The 20,797-nt window shown below is 37.4% G+C and overlaps 1 protein-coding gene across 1 annotated transcript; it reads right to left on the bottom strand.

Moving 5' to 3' along the window:
* Positions 1–465: 465 nt before the first annotated feature.
* On the bottom strand, positions 466–14,805 carry slc7a8a (solute carrier family 7 member 8a). Its single transcript, XM_033983565.2, has 11 exons — positions 14,120–14,805; positions 9,646–9,850; positions 7,701–7,852; positions 4,514–4,639; positions 3,771–3,924; positions 3,376–3,499; positions 3,062–3,165; positions 2,495–2,591; positions 2,249–2,398; positions 1,672–1,849; positions 466–1,585 (listed from the first exon to the last, which is right to left on the bottom strand). Exons 1-11 carry the CDS (start codon positions 14,253–14,255, stop codon positions 1,431–1,433), a joined length of 1,581 nt encoding a protein of 526 aa, XP_033839456.1. The 5' UTR covers positions 14,256–14,805; the 3' UTR covers positions 466–1,430.
* Positions 14,806–20,797: the final 5,992 nt, after the last annotated feature.

Here is a 20,797-nt window from a genome sequence, read left to right on the forward strand (position 1 = left end):
AGACACCCTGTGTCCCAACACATTCTGACCTTCATTCATGCATGTGGGAATGGGGACAGCTTAAATTGAGGAGTTCCTGAGGAATACAAATCTAAAAGCACCTGTAAGGATATTAACAGATAAAGTTCAAGAAAACCACAGCATAGCCAATAAGCCACACCCACATTCTGTTTATGGGTAAAACGGGTGCCCAAACATTTTTACTCACCAGGCCAAAATGAATCTGTATTAGCAGGCCAAGAGCCAAATCTATGTTTTTCATGTAAAATGTTTTGTCTGCAAAGGTTTGTCTTTAATTATTGTGCTTTTTAGTCAATAGGGGTCTTTCATCCTTCGTCTTTTTAGAGCATTTTAATCAAAATTCAAAACTCAGCACTTCCTTGCGGGCCAAAATAGTCCTTGTGGAGGGTCATGTTTGGCTTCCGAACTACTATGGGCACCCCTGGGATAGAATAAGGTTTCTCTGGTTGGTCAGGCTTTTTTTAAAACTTGCACTGTAGTTTTTGACACTGTGATCTGGAAAGTAGTGGTAATGCCCTGAGACACCAACATTACATTGGGACACGCTATATACTGAAGTAAAGTAAAATCATTTACACAGACATAAGTATTGTCAGACAATTCAAATAATTTCACTATTTTTCTTGCTGGTGTCTTTACCCATATTGCACTAAAATCTAATGTCATACAAGAAATTTACAAAATCATTCAAAGAGAGCAAGATGTTAAGCTAAAAATATGAAAGATAAAGAATGGCTTTGCCCATTAGTTGTATACATACATTAATGTTGGTTTGAGTTTCAAAGAGGCACACAAATTAAATTAAAAGCTAAGTGTAGTGTTCATAGATAATCTATTTAAGGCAAAAATCTAACATGCACACTTTGCAAGAGTTTGCAATAAACCCATGGATATTTACTACCTTATAGAAAAAATATAGTAACTATAAACAAAACTACAATTAACTTATCAAAACTAATAACACAACAAAGGTATACAAAATTATTACATTTAAAAAAAAAAAGTGGAATCATAGTAGCCAACACTGTACTTGGATAGATTACAATATGAAATTACTTGATTTGAGAATTGATTGCTAGAAAAATATACAGTTTCAGTGTGATAAAAAAAAAAAAAGTATCAAAATTATAGTCTAAAAACCAAAAAATGTAGTTGGAGTGTACAGAGAGTGTGTGGCTTTAGATGGGATAAAGCAAATGATATTTAGCAAATGTAAGACACATGTGTCAAGGGTATTTATTTTTGAAGCATCCCTGAAAAATGGGATTGTTTATTTCTTTGCCGTATTAGCATAGAAATGAGAGATGTAAAATCCACATCAAATCTTATTTAAAGAAACCTGTGCTGTGTTCTGTATGTGTGCCCAGATTTCTGAGTGGTTTGAGTTGGTAAAATAATGACACTTTGTTTTAGCAGTCTGCTTTAAGATTGTCTCCGTCCTCTTTTGACAAAGGAGATTTGGCCTCAGTCATCTCCTCTCCTTCATCTGCTGCACCACTGTTACCTCTGCTTTCTGCTGGGTAGACCACCACACACAGCTTTTGGCCCAGGTATGTCATTTTGTCTGGATAAAAGTGACACAGCATGTTAGCATTATGCATTTATTTAACAGTAACTCGAAAACTCAATGTATTCTCTAATATGATTTACCAACTAAGATGTCAAAACACTGGGGCTTCTTTTTCCAGTAGACTCCCAGGAAGTAGACGGGAACTCCAGTGAGCATGATGGCCAGGCCGATGCCGCATACCACAGGTTCAGAGTACAAGGAAAAGATAAGCAGGAAAGCCCAAAAGATGAGGTAAATGACAGGCCAAATAAGGCTAATCTGAAAGTCAAACAGAAATACCATTTACACATTTGCTTAAAGGGTCCATATTCCACTATTTTCTGATCTATGTTATAATGTTGTTTTCTCATCAAAAACATAGTTTTGTTTTGTTTCATTCACACATGGTTAACACACAAATCAAATACTAAGGTTGACTTCTTCTCTCAACTGGAAAACACTCACCTGTTTTACGTTGTGATGTCATGTGGTAATATACAGGAAGTCCTCCACTGTGTAAACTCCATACACTATAATCATTTGGATAATTTCAGCCTTAGAATGTTTAATCTCAACTACTGGCTGTTAACTTGAAAAACTACCATTTCATGACATCACAAGGTATTCGTAATACAGGACCTGAAATTATCAGAAGCTCAACTTTTCATATTATTTTACCTTGATTGGTCGGTGCATATCTGGTTGTTTAATTCGCAGCACAATCTGACCGGCAACAGTGACACCGTAAAAGAGGTAGTTGATGAAGCCAACATAGTTGATAAGCGTGTACATGTCACTGGTGCACAGCATGAGCAGGGTAGAAAGACACTGACAAAAAAAGAGAAGAGTCAAAACAGTCATTACCAAGACCACCACCATATCACAAGCAATGGAACAAACTATATTAGGATTTCTTTTACTCACAGTAAAGAGCAGAGCAGGGATGGGAGTGCAACGTTTTACATGAATCATGGCTAAAAGGCTGGGGAGGTGGCCTTCTCGGGCTCCAGCAAAGAACAAACTACAAATGAGAAAGTGATATTTTAATATCGTAGTCATATTAGAGATCAACAAATATGGGTATTTTCATGAGCGATGGAGATGCAGATTGTTGAAGATCCTGAGAAATCGATGTCTGATAAGCTCTGCCAATATTTCTGGGCCAATATGTACGACCGATTTTGACCATTTTCCCCAAAGTATATAACCTCAATTCATTACACACCCATTCACAAACCTGTTTCACTACAAATTGGATGAGAGAGCTGTGTAGTCACATTTTGTGCAGTGTCCACATTGCACTAAAGTGCAAATAAAGCTTTATATATCTTTTTTTGGCAATTGGTGAGCCCAAACCTATTATCAGATCGGCGGATCGCTGATAATCTAGAAAGTTCAAGTATCAGCCCGATACATCCATCTTATCTCTGCACAATATTACAGCAATAATGTAGTAAATAAATAAATAAAATAGCAAATAAACAAACTGACCGTGAAGAGGTAAAGAGGGATCCATTGACCCCTCCAAAGGTAGACAAAGCCACAGAAATGGGCATAATCCAAGCCATGACACCAAGGAGTTTCTCACCAAATGTCTGTGTAAACATATAGGTGTATTAATGCTATAATTGGGTTCATCTTTAGGTATAAGTGAAGTCTGGTATGCTGATATGTATTCTTAGTCATATGTGTCATATTTTGATGTGATCCAATGCAAGATAATTCTTCATTATCACCAGTAGAGGGAGACACACCCTTTTGCGTCCAAAACTATATCCTATGACTTTACAGATCAAAGTACTCACCACTGCAACAGCGTTTGAGGCAAGGAGCTCCTGAGGACTCATGGCTGTGACGTAGGCAATGTTCGCAAAAACATAGACAAAGGTCACCAGGGGGATGGAGATGAAGATGGCACGAGGAAGATTCCTACAAACCATATAGGGGGATTAGGAGATGTTTATAGACTAGATTTTGGGTCTTGTTTCATAATTATCTGTCACAAAATAATTAAGATTGCCTATTAAAAATGCTCACTAGATTTTCCTTTGTAAAAATTTATTTTTTCTCATTTACAACATTTGACTTTTTGTGCACAAATTAAGTCTCAAGTATGACTCAGTGGCTTAATACAGTAAAGGTTAATACGTATAATTAGTATGTGCCAATTTAAGCTTTGATATACACCAACAGGGCTTACACATATGGATCAACCAGCTCCTCCGTTACATAGTTGAGGAAGTTCCACCCTCCATAGGCGAACGAGCCTTGTAGAAACGATAAAGCTATCAAACCAACATCATAGTCCTGGAAGGGCTCAAAGGCATTGACTGGCTCCAGCCAATAGTACTCCCCTGAAATGAAAATGAGGTGAGATATGGTTAGATTTGGACTTCAAGCAATCTCAGAAACTCACCATTCACAGAACCCTTTCATCATCTTGTTGTTTCAGGGACAACTGTGCTTTGGCCCTAATAGTAACTGGCCCTCTGCCAGTTGTGATTGCAGATCCACAGAGCCCTGCTGCTGACTTTAGTAGCTGCTAACTATGAGGCCCCCAAACTCACTGAACCCGATGTCGTCCCAAGAGAGATTGAAGCATTTACATTACGCTATTTTCTGATTTATGTAATAATGACCATTGAGCTTTGGAGATGTAGACAAACTTATAATAAAGGATTACTCAAAGATGTGTGAATGAAACAAAACACAACTCCAGGTATGTTTATGAGGAGGTAATCACATTATAACATAACTTAAAGCTCACAAGAATCCGTTTTGTGCAATATAGGACCTTTAAAAAGTTGATAAGCACTGAATAACTTATCATTGCCATTGTCATTCACTGATAAACGTTTACAGTGGTATTTTAGTCATTATCCAACCTGTTAATTACACGTGTGTGGTTCTGTAGCTTTTTAGTGAAAAAAACTGAGGACTTACCTTTGCAGATTTGTACAATGCCCATGATAATAATGAGGATTAGGGCTAAAAGTTTCCCTGCAGTGAAGATGTCCTGGACTCTGGTCGCCCACCGTACACTTGAGCAGTTCACCCATGTCAATAGCACTACAGAGAGGAGGAAACACTGTTATTTAACTGATATATAATTATTTAGAAAATGTATGACCTCCTAACTGAACGTCGTACCATTTAGTTCAAATGTGTGGAAAGTGAATACACAGGTTTCTTTAATAACACATAATTCAGTATGAGAAGTGTAATGCAATCGCACTAATTGCAAACAATGATACTTTTGAACAATAGCACAACTTAAGAGATAAAATACGTTACTGTCAGTGATAAAACTATAGAGGAATTGGGTCAATGGCCTTGGTAACAAAACATTTAGACTAGGCGCAAATTAAAACCATGTCTTAAAAAATCAGCAACAACCTTTGGCCATGACAGTGAATCATGGCTTATCTCTGAAAGCCTTCTTTACAATGGCAAACTGGAGTACATGCTGTGCGTATTTGGTATTCATGGGTTTCAGTTGTGTGCAATATTTTGAGAACTATTTTCCAAACAATTTTTGAACTATTTCAAAATTTGAATTGTTAATTCTTAAGACAACAGTCTTAATTTTTCATAATTCTGAAACCATGGATACTAGACCATTAATTTCTTTAACTGTGAAATTATAAAATATCAGTTTCATTAATACTGCTTTGGAAAAACTTGGTGACTTTTACCCTCACACAGTATGGACAAAGAATGTAGATGAGCTTCAGAGAGCAACGGCCCAATGGGTTCAGAACAATGGGGTTCTATTAAATAATAAGCCACCACAGGTTTGAGTTTATAAGCAATTTAATAAGCCACACTGTGAGGTACAACACATATATGGCCAAGAAGTTTCCTTTTGTTTCCTTTTGTTTTATTATATCTAATTAATGTACTGATACAAACATAATTTTGTACAAACTTCATTTTGATACTAAAATAGGATAGACTCAATACTCAATACCGATTTTAATAATAAACAAATGATAATTTTAAAGGCCCGTTTTTTTAGACAATATTGTAATTTTCAACACAAAATAATAGTAGGCCTATTTTTTTATTATACCATGTGGTCTTACACTAGTTATGATAAAACTCCAGATGAAACTGTTCAGGAAATGTCAAATTCTATCTAGTTATGTTTTTTTTTCCTTATGGACACTTGCTTAAATGAGTATCTAGTTTTGATACCAGTTTTAGTATCGATCAGTATCTGATTTTCCATACTTTTGACAGTATAGCAGTGCAAATATACATTTCTGCACAGAGCTACTTACATACAAACACGCCATGCTATTTCACTCTGTTTTTCTGTTTTGTTTTGAGGCCCTAAAGCTGAGTACACATCGGCACATTCTGCACCCATGTGAGCTCCAAAACTTGCTGAGTTAACCACAAGCTTGCTGAGAAAACATGACAGAATTATGAACTCTGTGTGCCATCTGTAGGAAGAGACAGAACTCGAGGGACAGACCCCCTCCCTGTCACTGTTTTTGAAATGGTACACCTTGGAAAATCATGCCAAGTGCAGCTATAGAGCAACTGCAATGTCAGGTTTGGTTACCATTGAAATCCAGTTACGACCAGATTGGTAGGTAAGGTAATCCACAGAAACAGTTATAGAAAATGTCAGAAGGTACAAATATATCTACAGCTCTGGACAACAAGGATTACATCGTGGGCAGTAGGGAGCAGACAACCTATTACCCATTTCCTCCTTCAATAAGAACAACATCAAAACAAGCCTATAACATATTGCTCATTGCTTTTCCCAATAGCTGTGTTGCCATTCATTATAATTTTATTTTGGGGCTTTTAACTAAAGACAGGTACAGTTGTTTAAGTGGGTCAGTGAGGCGGCACAAAACATGATCAAACTTGCAGTTGAGGTGTTAATCTTTTCAGTGATTTGAAAGTCATGATTATGCCAAAGGATGTTCTTTCTAATGATTTGTAGCTCTCAACTTCTAAAGCAAACTGCAAAAACAAGTTTCCAAAAAACTGTCCAGGTTTATAACTTTTCCACAAGTACTTAAACAACCTGGAGCATAAGAGTTTAATGGATGGAACAAGGCAAGAGAACAGACATGTTTCCCACAGTGTTGTCCGTCTGTAGAGCTTGTGTGGTATTTAGCACTCAAGTGTCATTTACTCAGGCACTAAAATGTCCCACTGTCACATGTATCCATCTATGTTAACACACTGGTCACTATGATTTTGGCTCTTTCAGCACGGGTTTCCTTCCTGACTGATCTTCGACCCCAAGGTTAATAGGCAAAGAAGTCTGCATCCATCTCTATAGGTTAAACAAGGCCTCTAAGGGCCTCCTCCTGCTTGTTTCCCTGGAAATCTTGTTCCTTTGGTTATAATTTTCCATAAAGTGTATCTATCTCTATCGAGAATGTTACGATGTATGGTTTTAACTTTCTATTTCCATGGAATCATGCAGTTGACTTTCCACCACTAGAAAGTTACATACTGGAGCTTTAATCATGGCAGATTTGGAAATAGGAAAACAAAAAGTATGCTAGCTACCAAACTTAAGTAACATGTCTAAGTTCTTTAAGCACAACTTTGTGAGCTTAATATTACAGACAGATACGTGTATACAGCAGTTGTTTTTTTTTACTCTTAACAATGATAATGCTTGCACTATAAACGCTAGTGACTGGCACTAATCCAACTCTAGAAGTTCTGATTCAGATACTGGTTCAGATAGCATAACTTTAAGTATCTGCTGATACCTGATCAACTGATACCAGTGCTATACCAATCAATACCAGTGCATAGACTGAAAATTAGCATTTATTTGCTTAAAACAAGAAATAGACAAACAAAATAGGACAAAATGGATTGTAATGTAGCTGTTAATTATCTCTCAAGTAAAGACAGAACAACTTTGTGTCAGTAAAATTCAAAATTATGAGACCTTTTGGGCCAACTATTATCAGTAAATAGTCCCATTATATCGATTTAAATACCCAATCAGGATATCGGCTGAACCCGATATTTGGAAGTCAATATTCCAATCCAGCAAATTTTCAGTATCTGTGCTGGTATCAGCAGTATCAGATCAGTGCATTCCTAATAGATACGCTTGTTTTGCAGTATGAGTGATACTTACAGAGACAAACCGCAGCCAGGAGACGTAGGCCATTTTCTGGGGGGAAGCATGTAGGAAACAGTGGTTGGAGAACATAATTGGAGAACGTCAATGCAATCACAGCTTGGTTGGTGGGGTAAATGACCAGCACGGCAATCCACAAACGTAAAAATCTGAAATAAAATGAAACAATAATGATGAACTCAAACAATGTTATACTTCAGTGTGACCCCTGTTTAGTGTTGTCACAATACTAAAATTTAAAACTCGACTTCGAGACTCAATACTCCATACATGCTACCACGATGATAATAAAAAACACTCTTTATTTAGACAACAGAATGGGATTCTCAACATTAAATAATATCTTATACCTGTTCTGATACAGCTCAAGATCATTCTAAAGCTATTCAGGAAAGGTTCATTTCTGTCCTGTGAATGTGAGTTTTTTTTAGGGTCAACACCTGCTCAAATGAGTTTTGAGTTTGGGCAGTCGTCTCTCAGGTGATCATAACATGTGCACTTAAGTCTTAACTATTACAATGAATGAATGCAATGGAATGTCCCATATCCAGAAGCCAGTATGAGGTTTTAGGTTAACCTCACTTTTACTTTAACCTTACTGAACCCCAGTACATTGACTTGCAGTGGAGTAAGCCCTGTCACAAGTGGCACACATAACCACTGGTGCTCCATTAATAGAAAAAAGCATGTGGTTTTTCCATAAAATTCTCCGAAAGCTTACATAGGGATCATTACACCTGACTGAGTTGAATGGATTATATCTGGCTGGTATGCATTTGTGAGTTTAATCTAGAAAATGTTGGTTTAGAGGATAGCATTTGGCAAGAATCTCAGTGCTGTGAGATTGAATCCCTCTGTCCCCACTCTTCACTCCATTTCACAAATGTAGTTCTGTTAAACAAAGCAGATGCATTTCTTTTATTGTACGTTTCTGGTCAGTTTTAGTGTTACTTATTCTAACCTTCAGATTGTACTTCATGGGTGTAACGTGTCCACCAGCGTTAGCCTGATTCAACAAAGAGCCTTTGTTCTAGAACCATTGTGGAACAGTTTACGATCCCTTCCCTTTTTCTGAGAGCTTACCCAGCTGCAATGAGAGCATTTCGAGTAATATAGTTGCACAAAAGGCCCTGGACGCACCAAAACAAATGATCTATGAATTACGTTTATTTATCTAAAAACGGCACCTGAATGTTCATTGAAGTTTAAAACAGGTAACTACTGTGCAAAAACAACCGCTTGCTGTTTTGTCTACCTCAATTCCGTTGCTGAAAATATCTTCATACAATGTATCTAAGCTTTGGGCCCGGAACAATGGCCTAAGATGTTCACAGTCTGGCACAGTATGTGAAACTAACAAACTATATTGTTTTGTACCCAGTATGTGAAACTAACAAACTATATTGTTTTGCACATGTTATGTTCCAATGCATTTACTGACAGCACCATGAGTTTAGAATTGTTTTTGAAGAATGTCTTGAAGGATGAGCCCTGGATTTAAATATATTGGTTTCTTGTCATCTTATAGCCTTAGCAGATAGTACAGCATGTGTATTACTACATTGCATCAGAATCCTCACAGTATTGTTTGTGAAGCCTCCCACATACACGGGAACTGGGTCAGAGTTTTATTAGAAAGCTGTATTGCCCTCCTGTCTGGCTATGTTAGTTTCATATTTTTACATATTTTTAGTAATGTAATATTCAATGTGAAGGTTATTGGTGGTTTTCAGAAACTAGACTGTGATGATGTCATGCTCCCAGATTTCTCTATTGAATACATTTTGCTTTCATAAGAAAGATATCTAAAAGGTAAAAATTCACAAATGTTGAACCTGATCATTTCTGTTAGTGACTAGACCCTTGAACAATAGATACATGCTCGTGGAAATGAGCCATTTTCTGCATTGTAATGCCATAATAGAATGTAATATACATTTACCCAGCCAGACCACCAAAGATGTCCTTCACGTAAGAGTAATCTCCTCCCGATTTGGGGATGGTGACCCCCAGCTCAGCGTAACACAGTGCCCCAATGGCAGTGATGATTCCAGTGATGATCCACACAATAAGAGCCATACCCACAGAGCTGGCATTCTCCAAGACGCCTTTTGGACTGACGAAAATCCCTGAGCCAATGATATTACCTGAAAGATGAGAAAGAAATGTTCAATTAACAAATCTTTTTTTTTTCTTTCTTTTACCCACAAACTGCCAACTGATGTAACTGATGTAACTGATGTAACTGATGTAACTGATGTAACTGATGTAACTGATGTAACTGATGTAACTGATGTAACTGATGTAATCTCTCTCTCTCTCTCTCTCTCTCTCTCTCTCTCTCTCTCTCTCTCTCTCTCTCTCTCTCTCTCTCTCTCTCTCTCTCTCTCTCTCTCTCTCTCTCTCTCTCTCTCTCTCTCTCTCTCTCTCTCTCTCTCTCTCTCTCTCTCTCTCTCTCTCTCTCTCTCTCTCTCTCTCTCTCTCTCTCTCTCTCTCTCTCTCTCTCTCTCTCTCTCTCTCTCTCTCTCTCTCTCTCTCTCTCTCTCTCTCTCTATATATATATATATATATATATATATATATATATATATATATATATATATATATATGGTTTGTTATCTCATCACAGATAACAAACTTTTGTGATATAGGCCTATCATATGTAATATTTGTATAGATCAGCCGAGCCTTGATAATGGCAAAATAGGAACTTGAAAAGAGCTGACTTTTTGGGATAGGATAAATGAACAGGGTGAAAGGGTTCAAACCAGGACTAGACAGAGGTGACAAAGGCAGAAAGAACACAACCACGGCAGAGCTAAATGAACACTGAAATGTGACCCAATCCATGGTTCAACTAAGATAATTTTTTTTTGCAATAAATCATAACTTCCTACCAAAATTAACTTTAGTTTAAGTATACTATACTATCCTGTGAGTCTTTGCAGTATAATAAGACAATCAAGCAGAAAGTAATGGTTGAATGGGCTACCATTTTAAGAATGTGGATTAAAAAGTGTGGATTAAAGTTTCAAGTGCCTATGCCAATCAAGAATAACCCCAACTGCAAGGTAAAAAGATATGCACTATTTCATCCAGTTGAAGGTCAATGGACAGAGTTGGTCCTATACATAAATATATATTCTCTCCTTGAATCCGGAAGCCAATAAATTAGCACGGTGGGGCAAAGGTTAGGGTTTGAATCATTACAGTTTGCACATGTTGCTGAGTGGCATTTTAAAGTGCAAAAGTCAAATGTGAATTATAAATAAATGAAGGGCTGACTAAAGAAATTCCTGCCGATTGATGAGTCAACTCAAAAGGGAGCGTGGCAAAAGCTCTCAAAAGTTTTACATATCTCTATGTATCTGACTCAAACTGCACTCACAAGACTACACCTGCACGGGAGTTCATACAAAAACAACGATTTATTTGTCCTATATATTTTCTAAAAATTAAAAAAATCGACTAATACAAATTTAGGACGCCTAAGACATCATCGACCGATTAATCAATTGAACGACATAGGACCTACAGCCATAAATACACTACAGCCCTTTGATTTTGGCCCCACTATGTGAAATATCAGAGAAATTAACAGCAGATCACATGCAGAACTCTGAACTGTGCACGTGCATGTTTCCCCCGATACAATCCCCATTCACTCATTCCATGGGTATCATGTGCTGCAGATGTGTATACTTATGTAACTTGCAGGTAAAAAGGCAAAAGTGAGATAACGTCATCCCCCCACCTGCTGTTAAGATGACATGTTTATCGCACTGGTGGTCTTTGTAGCCTGACCTCTTGGTATATGTGAAAACGAACAGTGATGCAGCATTTTTCTGGCAAAAAAATGCACATAATTACATAGAGGTTTTCCCATATCCACTGACTCCCACTTTAAAGAACCTTAATTATGCTATTTGATCTGAGCTGATCTATAACATAGTGTTTCCTCCTCAAAAACATACCTGGGGTTTTGTTTCATTCACAAATGTTCAACACACAAAACCTGCATATTTAGGCTGAGTTCTTCTTTCAAACAAAAAGCACGCTGTTCCAACTTTTCAAAGTCCATACTCCTTCACTAGAATCATTTAGGTAATTTAAGCCCTGGAATGGACATCCTTTACTGAACAAAAGGTAAAAGGTAGCTGTTAACGTAACTACAACCACATGACATCACAATTTTGAGCTTTGGAGATGTAAGCAAACAAATAATAAAGGCTTATTATATATGTATGAATGAAACAAAATAGAACTCTGTATGTTTTTGAGGAGATAACAACATTCTAACATTGGCTTAAAGCTCACAAGAATCCATTTTGTGTAATATAGGACTGCTAACTTTGATGTTATATGCCAGGCATCTCACTCATGTTCGACCTGCTGACTATTGTGGAATCTGTCAGTTTCCTGTTTCTTTCTGCAGCTTGGACATCCTTTTATCTTGAATCAGGGACGCTTTTTGACACTTTTTGACGCTTTTTGGCAGACTTCATTGTCTCAACTATTTGTTGTTATTGGACTGTAGACACAGATTACACAGATTATAAATTAAACCCTTATTCACCTTGGTATGCAAATTGTTACTAATAAAAGAAAACAAAAAATAACTTTTATCTTTGAAAAATGGGCTATATTTTTATTGCCATATAATTGAGGTACCCAGCTACAAAAAAGTACACAACACACAAATCGCCTAAAATGAACAACCATATAACTTTCTATAAGCCTAACCCTAGCCCTAACCAGATTTTTTTTATCCTGCTATTTATTTATTTATTTATTTATTTAAAGAACCATTGTTTTTTTTCCACAAGAACTTTGTATTGTACTGTGTTCTGTTCAGGATATAGTTTGCAGTGACGTGGGCACAGGCATTTCTTCACCAGCAACAGACAATGAATACTACTAAGCCTGCAGTTGCATTGTAAAAAATCAAACAGGCCTGATAATCAGCCTATATAAAGCCCAGTACAAACAGTCACATTCGCTCTCAGTGTGAAATCCTTGTTCAAACATCTCTCAAGCTCTAGCAACTCACTACCTGGCCCTTAGCAACTATCATCAATTAACTTATGTGATTTGTCACTACGCCGAAGCTATCCATAAGTAATGTAATGAATCCACTCAAACCTTACGGATCGGATCAATTTTGATCAATGTTTTTTTTTTTTTTTCAGTTACGGATGATTTGCTTGATCCAATCCAGCTAATCACTATCAGGGCGGCACTGTCTTGGCAGTGACCAAAAGTTAACTTTGATAATCCTGATTCTTGGCACGTTTCTGGACTTTTGTCTGAGTGGGTGACTGATAATGCCTTTGTGCGCCGGCCATAAAACCATTTGATGTTGATGCATTTCGTGGAAATCTCAATGCTCACATTTACGCACAACTAAACACACGATCAGAAGATGTCCCACGTGTAACATGACCAAGTATGAATGAACTCTGAACTGCCATAAAGCCTCAAAGTTAACACAAATTGCTGCTAAGTAAATCTACAGATAATTAAGGACATCATGAATTGGGCAACATAGGGACCACTGCAATGTGATTTAGCAATGTCTTAGTGCTGATTTTAGCTTAGCTTGGCCTCTCATTCTATTCTCAACCACCCCTTGTAGATCTTCTCCTGGGACCCCCCATGTTCACTCTCCCTCTCTTCCTTTCCCTCTCTTCTGTCTTGACTCCTGTTACCATGGAAACATGTGAATGAATATGTCCGAGCCTCCTCCTGAATCACCCCAAGGTCATCACACAGACTGACCACATGCCATGCAGACAAACTAGGGTCATATTTCATACAAACAATGGTATTGATTGGATTTTACATGTTTATTTCTGGCAGGGAGAAATTCCTCTATATTGTGTCCTATGGGTAAAAAGTGATACAGGTCTATGAAGTCAAGTAATTGTTTTTAGACTGGCCTGATTAATCACTATCAGGTGTTTAGTCTATAGCATCAAGGTCCAAGTCTCTCTTCTTTGAAACAACTCAACATGAACCCTCTTCACCTTTAACCAATCAGAGATAACTCTAGAATTCAGGTAGCCTTATGTTGGCCTAGTTGCAAGTTACATGCTAGACACTGACCCTACACATTTGTGACAACTAATAGGTGAGTGTAAAAATTAGATGGGTTACAAAATCGCAATAATTGGTACTCAATCATGAAATAGTGCTAATAGAAGTAGGGCTATTACATTTTACAAATTATGCAGGCTTATATCCAACTGTATACTTCTGTCTTAAATCAGGTCAGTCTGCAATCAATAAAGCAAAAGGCCCACTTCAAAGTTTTTTTTTACGTCATGTTTTTTTCACTGTCCAACACTTTTAGTAGGCTATAACATTTATATTTTTATGATTCATTGTTTTACTACAACGCTCCATTAAAGTCTTACCAACAATGATTCCACATGCGCTCACAAGACCAATCTCCTTCTTGAGCGCGACCCCTCCTCCTCCAGACTCCTTCGCGCCGGCAGCATCCTTACCGGACCCCGATGTGCTGCTCCGTTGTCTCGGACCGTCTGACATGGTTTGGCTCACCTTTTGCCTCACTTCTTGTTTTGGGAGGCAACACCTGATGCCGTTGCTTTCCGTCCGTCTGGGCAAGTCCTTGTGCGTTCGGCTACTACGCGCAGCACTTTATCTGATTAGTTGTGCTGTCAGCAATTTACGACAGTGGAGGCTTTCTGGTTGTCAAAAAGCAACAAATGAATGTAGATATTAAGACCGAAATTACTTAAATGCGTGCTTTACGTTGAAATGCTGCGGTGCCAAACGTTCTTTTGGGCAGTATTGTTGTGAGAATTCGTCTTTATGCTTATAAAAAAATTTTTTAAGTGCCCACCTCAAGTCCTGACACAACTGATGCCCCGCATATTCCAATAGAAATGCAAGGTCCCAAAAGTCGGTGTCACCTTTTCCTGGTCAAAAATACATCCTTTCTCAAAATGAATTACTCCTGCGTAATGTCACTTAAGTTCGTTTGCATATGTTTCTTGACACAACCAGCTAACTTGTCGCGGGGAGCTTATATTTGAGTAAATATCCACGTTCTCGTTCATATGTTATACACTTAGCCACGCCTTTTTGTCAGTCCACCAATCCTTCGACTTGTTTTCCCCCTGCTTTGTGTTCCTCGCCCCTCCCTCTCGAGTCTGCCCCATCAGCTGCTTGGGTCCAAATTGTCTCCTGGTGGAGTGGTGGAGGAGTACTGTACTTTTCCTACTTAAAAGAAAACAAGGTAGGCCTATTCATTGGGGAAAACAGCCTCTGTGTACCACTACTATGTGTTTTGACCACGGATCCCCATTGTCATTTCCTGTTATCTTTTTCACCGTTCACATTTTTTCTCTGAAACCTTATCTCTCTCTCTTGTATTGTCAAACCTTCACAACAAAATACCACACCACTTTCCCTTCACTCATTCCTCACACACAGGAGTCACCTTTAGAGCAGTCTTCCTACTCATTCATATTTTATTATTCAGGATGCAGGAGCAGCATAGTCTAAATTTAGATTCACTATGATGTCAATTGTTATTGCATCATTCACTTGTAGTATGTTACACAGCAGGGCATGTAGTACTGTTGTAATGTATGATTGTAATTTTCAACATTAAATCATAGTACTTTCTTTTATATTATCATGTGGTCGTATATCTGTGTAATCCCTCAGTCATCCAGGTAGTGGTCGTATAGTAGTCAACGTGTTCTTATACTTCTTCTGCTATATCTCAAGATCATTCTGAAGCTATTTGGGAAAGGTTCATCTCTGTCCTGTGAATGTGACTTTTTTAGTATCGATAAATAAATAAATGTACTTCCCAAAACATTGTTCCCCACACTAGATATTTAGACACTTTGTAAACACATACATTGACTTTTATTGTTCAGGTGCAGCCTTCATTTAAACTCTTGCCGAGATGTCAGTCATTCTGCAGAGTGACACAGAGCATTGATTTCTTGAACAAAGAGTTTGTGTACTTTATGTGTCAGACTGTGACTGTTGAGAATATGGGTCGAGTGCTCCATGGAATAGTTTGTATATATAGATTGTGTTCGTTCCATGCACAGATAAACTGAAAGAGCTGAGTTGGAAGGAAATGAAAAAATAAACAAGGGTAAACAATAAACCAGTGTTTGTCAAGGTTTGGCCTGTGTACCACTAGTGGTATGCAAGCTCCTTCAGGTGGTACTTTGACAGGGTTTGCATAATGTAGAGTTCATTTTATTCACTATTTTAATCATTTTATGTTTATAACTATAGCAGCAATTATTTAGTCCACTTTTAGACCTGGTTTATCCCTAGATTAGACCTGGAATAATGCTGTTATATACTTGATTTAGATCTGGCAGTACTTGGAAAGCCACATTTTTTCTTTTGTGGTACTTGGTTTTGAAAAGTTTGAGAGCCACAGCCATGAACCATTTATTATCATACAGCCTTTTTAGAAAACCTTTTTTATGAGAGTCATGAACAGATTTTGTTTTCTGCATGTTTAAAGAAACTTTTGAAGCTGTCATGACTTATATAACTTCTCACTGTCTCCTTGTAATCCTTACCTTTGTGTGCAATAGGCTAGTTCTAACGGGTCAAGGCAAATATGCAACTTGATCCCATTCCTATAGATTGCAATATGCTGTTCAAAAATTCAGATTAGTCTTATAAGTATTTTCACCAATTACATAATAATACTTGACTGCCTGTGTGGTGTTGACATGCATTTTCATATAGAAAACCCCAGATTCACCTGAGAGACCTTGGCGTTTCCTGTTCAACTTTTGACCTATGACAAGTGTTGCAGAGCAAAAGGCTGTTACATAACTCAGACACTAATTTATATGTTAAAGCCCACTATGCCTCTTGTACTAAACAATGCTGATATTGATTCCGATACCACAATGATAATAAAAACACTGTTTGTTTAGACAGTAGAATAGCATTGTCAGCATTAAATAATGTTACTTTCTTCTATATTACCATGTGGCCTTCTACCTGTGTAATCCCTCAGGTACGTTTCATAGTGGTCCCTGGGCTTGTACTCTATGCAGTCTTATACTTGTTCTGATACAGCTCAAAATCATTCTAAAGCTATTCAGGAAAGGTTTATTTCTGTCCTGTTTATGTGACTTTTTAAAGTATAAATACATTTTTCAAATGAGTATCTAGTTTTGATACAGTTTTAGTATCAGTTAGTGTCTGATTATCGATACTCTTAACAATTCTACTAAACAGCACCAGTTACACAATTGGGACTTTCTGCACACATAGCCACATTTTAACTAGAATCCCAATCCGATTTTAAATCCAGTGTGGTTACCTCCAGAAAGAGTGACCTAAATTCTTAACATGTGGGGGCAAACTTGGACAGGTGTGTACTTTGCAGTGTGTTGATCGAGGAACACACTGTACTAATGATGCTACTCACTTACATTGCACATGCACCACTGGAGTGAAATAGGTCAGCAGAGCAGTTTGTTGATACCTTTACAAGACAAAACACTGGTTAAATGATGTTTTAACATTTATTTGGTGAATGCAATGCAAAAGTTAGTATAGGCCACAAACTAGACTAGCCATTTTCAAATTTAATCTCATCGTCTTTATCTCAAAAACAATGTCCAGATGAGCAACCACTCCTAGATGAATGAGGGCCTACACGCTTCAGTATAGATGTTATTTATTCACTTACTCACAGTCCTTTAGGAAGCTTCTATGCGGCTGATATGGGGTGAACCTTGGACAATAAGCACTTATGTACATTGAGCCATTAGCCAATTTTTTTTAGCTATAGTCATTATTGTTCTTTAAATTGTGTGAAAAAGCCTAACTAATATTGATATGCCATGCTCATTTTATATTTTATTTTTGCAGTAGTAATTGATTTTCTTGTCATCATCTGTCACTCCTTGTTCATGATTAGATCTAGCTGATGATCCCCAAACTCCCCATACAAACACTGATTACATTAAGACTTCTACTGTCTGTTAGATGTAATTTGCTGTGACAGTCTGTCCTGTTTACGATCAACCCTACATCATGTCAAATAACTATCACATCTTTGCACTGTTTCTCCTTACCCCACCTCTTGTGTATAGCTGAGATATATTTTAAATATACTGTATTTTTAATTGGACATACTGTATAATTGTGCCTTATTTGAGACCAGTCTCTTGCTATTTTTCTCTCTGTATTTTTTATACAGATTGATATCAGTCTGGTCCCCACAGCCCCAGTTGCGTCTCAAGCCCAGTCAAACGTGATTGTGCAATCAAATTCATTTTCAGTGACACATGTGAAACGGAGGAGCTCATTGGCTATTTATTTTTCATTTATTATTACCATTTATATTGTTTGCCCTTTGTTATATTATATCATAATGCATAAGCTAATATGTCCAAATAATTTTCCTTGCGGATCAATAAAGTCTAAGTCTAAGAATCAACTTACTCTAAAACAATACAAGGTGACATAAAGTAAATATTTGATCTGGTTATTTTTGGGAGACATTTGGCTATGGAGTAGGAGATTAGTAATATTCCACTGGCTTGAATTGTTATGTGACCTGGAAGCTGTTAGCAGGCCAGAGCCAGGTGAAGTTGAGGACATTTATATGTGCAGGTCACAGTGGCTTTCATCCTTAAATGCAGTTTAGTTGGCAGTTTATGTGCACCAGATTAGAAAGCATTTGTGACTCTAGGGAATGTACTAATGTGCTAGTGTGGAAGCTGAAGTAGGGATCGAAGCAGGAGTAAATCACGCAAAAAGCTTATGTTCTTAAGTTTGTCATCATAGGAAATCTGTAGTAGTTAAAGGTGTGCTATGTAACTTTCCTGTGGAGGGTCCGTTACCTGCTTGTTTCCATTGCTTTGCCTGGAGTGTTTCCATTGCATATCTACTGTATATGCATTTATTCATTTACAAGGGTTTTTATTCCTCAAAATAATAGAAAATACCTTCAAAAACATGCATTTTTATGAACATGCAGAGTTGTCCTTCTGCAGATCTGACCTGTAATTTGGCCTGGGGGTGTCACTTGCTTGTGTCCATGGAGATGGATACATTTTTGCATAATAATGTGGAATATTGCAGGCAAAGCAATAACATCAGGTGGCAGACCACAAGAAAAGCTACATAGCACAGCTTTAAGGTAGCAAAGTATGTAACAGAACAATATTGTATCAACAACAGTTGAGTTTTTTATTGAAGTATTGAGTGTTTTAACCAATCTTGAAATTGCAGCGTTTGATGCTCTAAACGTAATTTTGTTGAACTTAGGTGAACTTCAGCCCAAAGACACAATCAACTATTGAAATACTTGAAATTAGGTTAATGCTAGATAGTCAAGTCTGGTGGGACAGAGGTGATTATGTAGCTCTGGTTGCCACAGTAACGCGTTAGCTTCTGTTGCATGTACAGGCCTAAAATATTATATTTTTTGGTGTTTTGTTTTATGTTAAGTTGAAATAAGACTTGAAGGTTTCTGTTTTTTATTGTTGCTTCTCCTAACATGTTAACCCAAAACATTTTCCTAACCATAACAATTTTCAATTAACATAAACCTTTTCCCAATCTTAACCAAAATTTTATCCTAAACTTGACCAAACCCTAACCATAATTTAAAACAATAACTCCTAAGTTCCTAAATTTCATCACCTCAAATGAGCAACCTCAGCAGACTATTCCTCCTGACCTGAGAATTATTATTGAATTATTGTAGTGGTCCTGCATAGCTATTTTTTATTCCCGCCTCAAAAGTTTGGTGACCGCTGGTTTATGAAGATTTGTTGAAACAGGCATGTATTCTGATTGACAACCTGGTTTTGTGAGAAATGTCTGGAGGTAGGTGTGGTGATGAGATTTGAACTCTTCAGGCAGGTTCTGAATCAGCAAATACTTTATCAGTGTAGTAAAAGTGCTTCTAGGGTGCTCCAACAGATAAGACTATAGCAAGACCTGACTCATTTAGTTACTATATACTAGTTTACAGTAGAGTTTTCAAAAGTATCAAAAATGAGATACTACTTGATTCTAAAATTAGAACCAAAACTAGATACTCATTCGAGCAAGTATTGATACTAAAAAAATCTGATTCACAGCACAGAAATAAATATTTCCAAAATAGCTTTAGAACTGTATCAGAACAAGTTTATGTTAGTATCAGGACAACACTACAAGGGCATAGTGGATCCTGTGGTTTGTGAATTTAGAGACTATGAGATGTTGACATATTTTAATTTTGACATTTTTATCATCCAATACAAGTAACCCCCCTACCTCTCCTTCATTTACCATACAGACTGACGTAATCATCCTAGCCATGACCACATACAACGTAACAGGTCCCCATGCATCCACACTCCTGAGCAGGTGACAGATTGTAGGTTGAAAAAGCTTTGAGATTCTCCAGATAAGGGTGTTTAATGAGTAACCTGCTGTTTCAGGCTGTTTGCTGCTCAGTGACTGGAAAATTGGGAGCAATAACAAGCAAACATGGAGGTAATGGCTATGGGGCCTGGCAGGTACCTCACAGATCAATACTAGAGGCCGATATAGTGAGCCGATATTTGCACTTTTTAAAGCATTGGCTATCAGGCTTCAGTCTTCAGCGGAGGCCGATGTTTTATTTTGACTGCCTTGGTACCTAAAGAATAAGGCTTTATTTGAAAACTTTTGTGCAAAGAGACACAAAACATGACTTCTGTATGTATGGCTCTGTTTGTGATGAAAAAAGGAATGGGTGAGTTTACAGTAGATTTAAATTACATAAATTGGGGGAAATAATCCTAATCGGCCCCACATATGCCATCGACCATGAAAAAACCCATATCATTCGATCTCTGATTAATATAGCCAACAAGTATGATATGAAGTGGAAGAGGGATTCTTCTTGTTTTAATGTGTTGTGCTCCTCCATTGAAAAGATACATTTTTATGATGAAATTACAGAAAAATGTTGTCCCTGGTTGGCTGCATTTAATTAATTAAAATCAGAGAGATGAAAGAAAGATTATAGCAGCAGGTTCAAACCAGAAGTGACACCAGTAGACAGAGGGGAAGTCTGAATTATG

This window comes from Periophthalmus magnuspinnatus, chromosome 18 (genome assembly GCF_009829125.3).
Source record: "Periophthalmus magnuspinnatus isolate fPerMag1 chromosome 18, fPerMag1.2.pri, whole genome shotgun sequence".
Classification (NCBI taxonomy): Eukaryota; Metazoa; Chordata; class Actinopteri; order Gobiiformes; family Gobiidae; genus Periophthalmus; species Periophthalmus magnuspinnatus.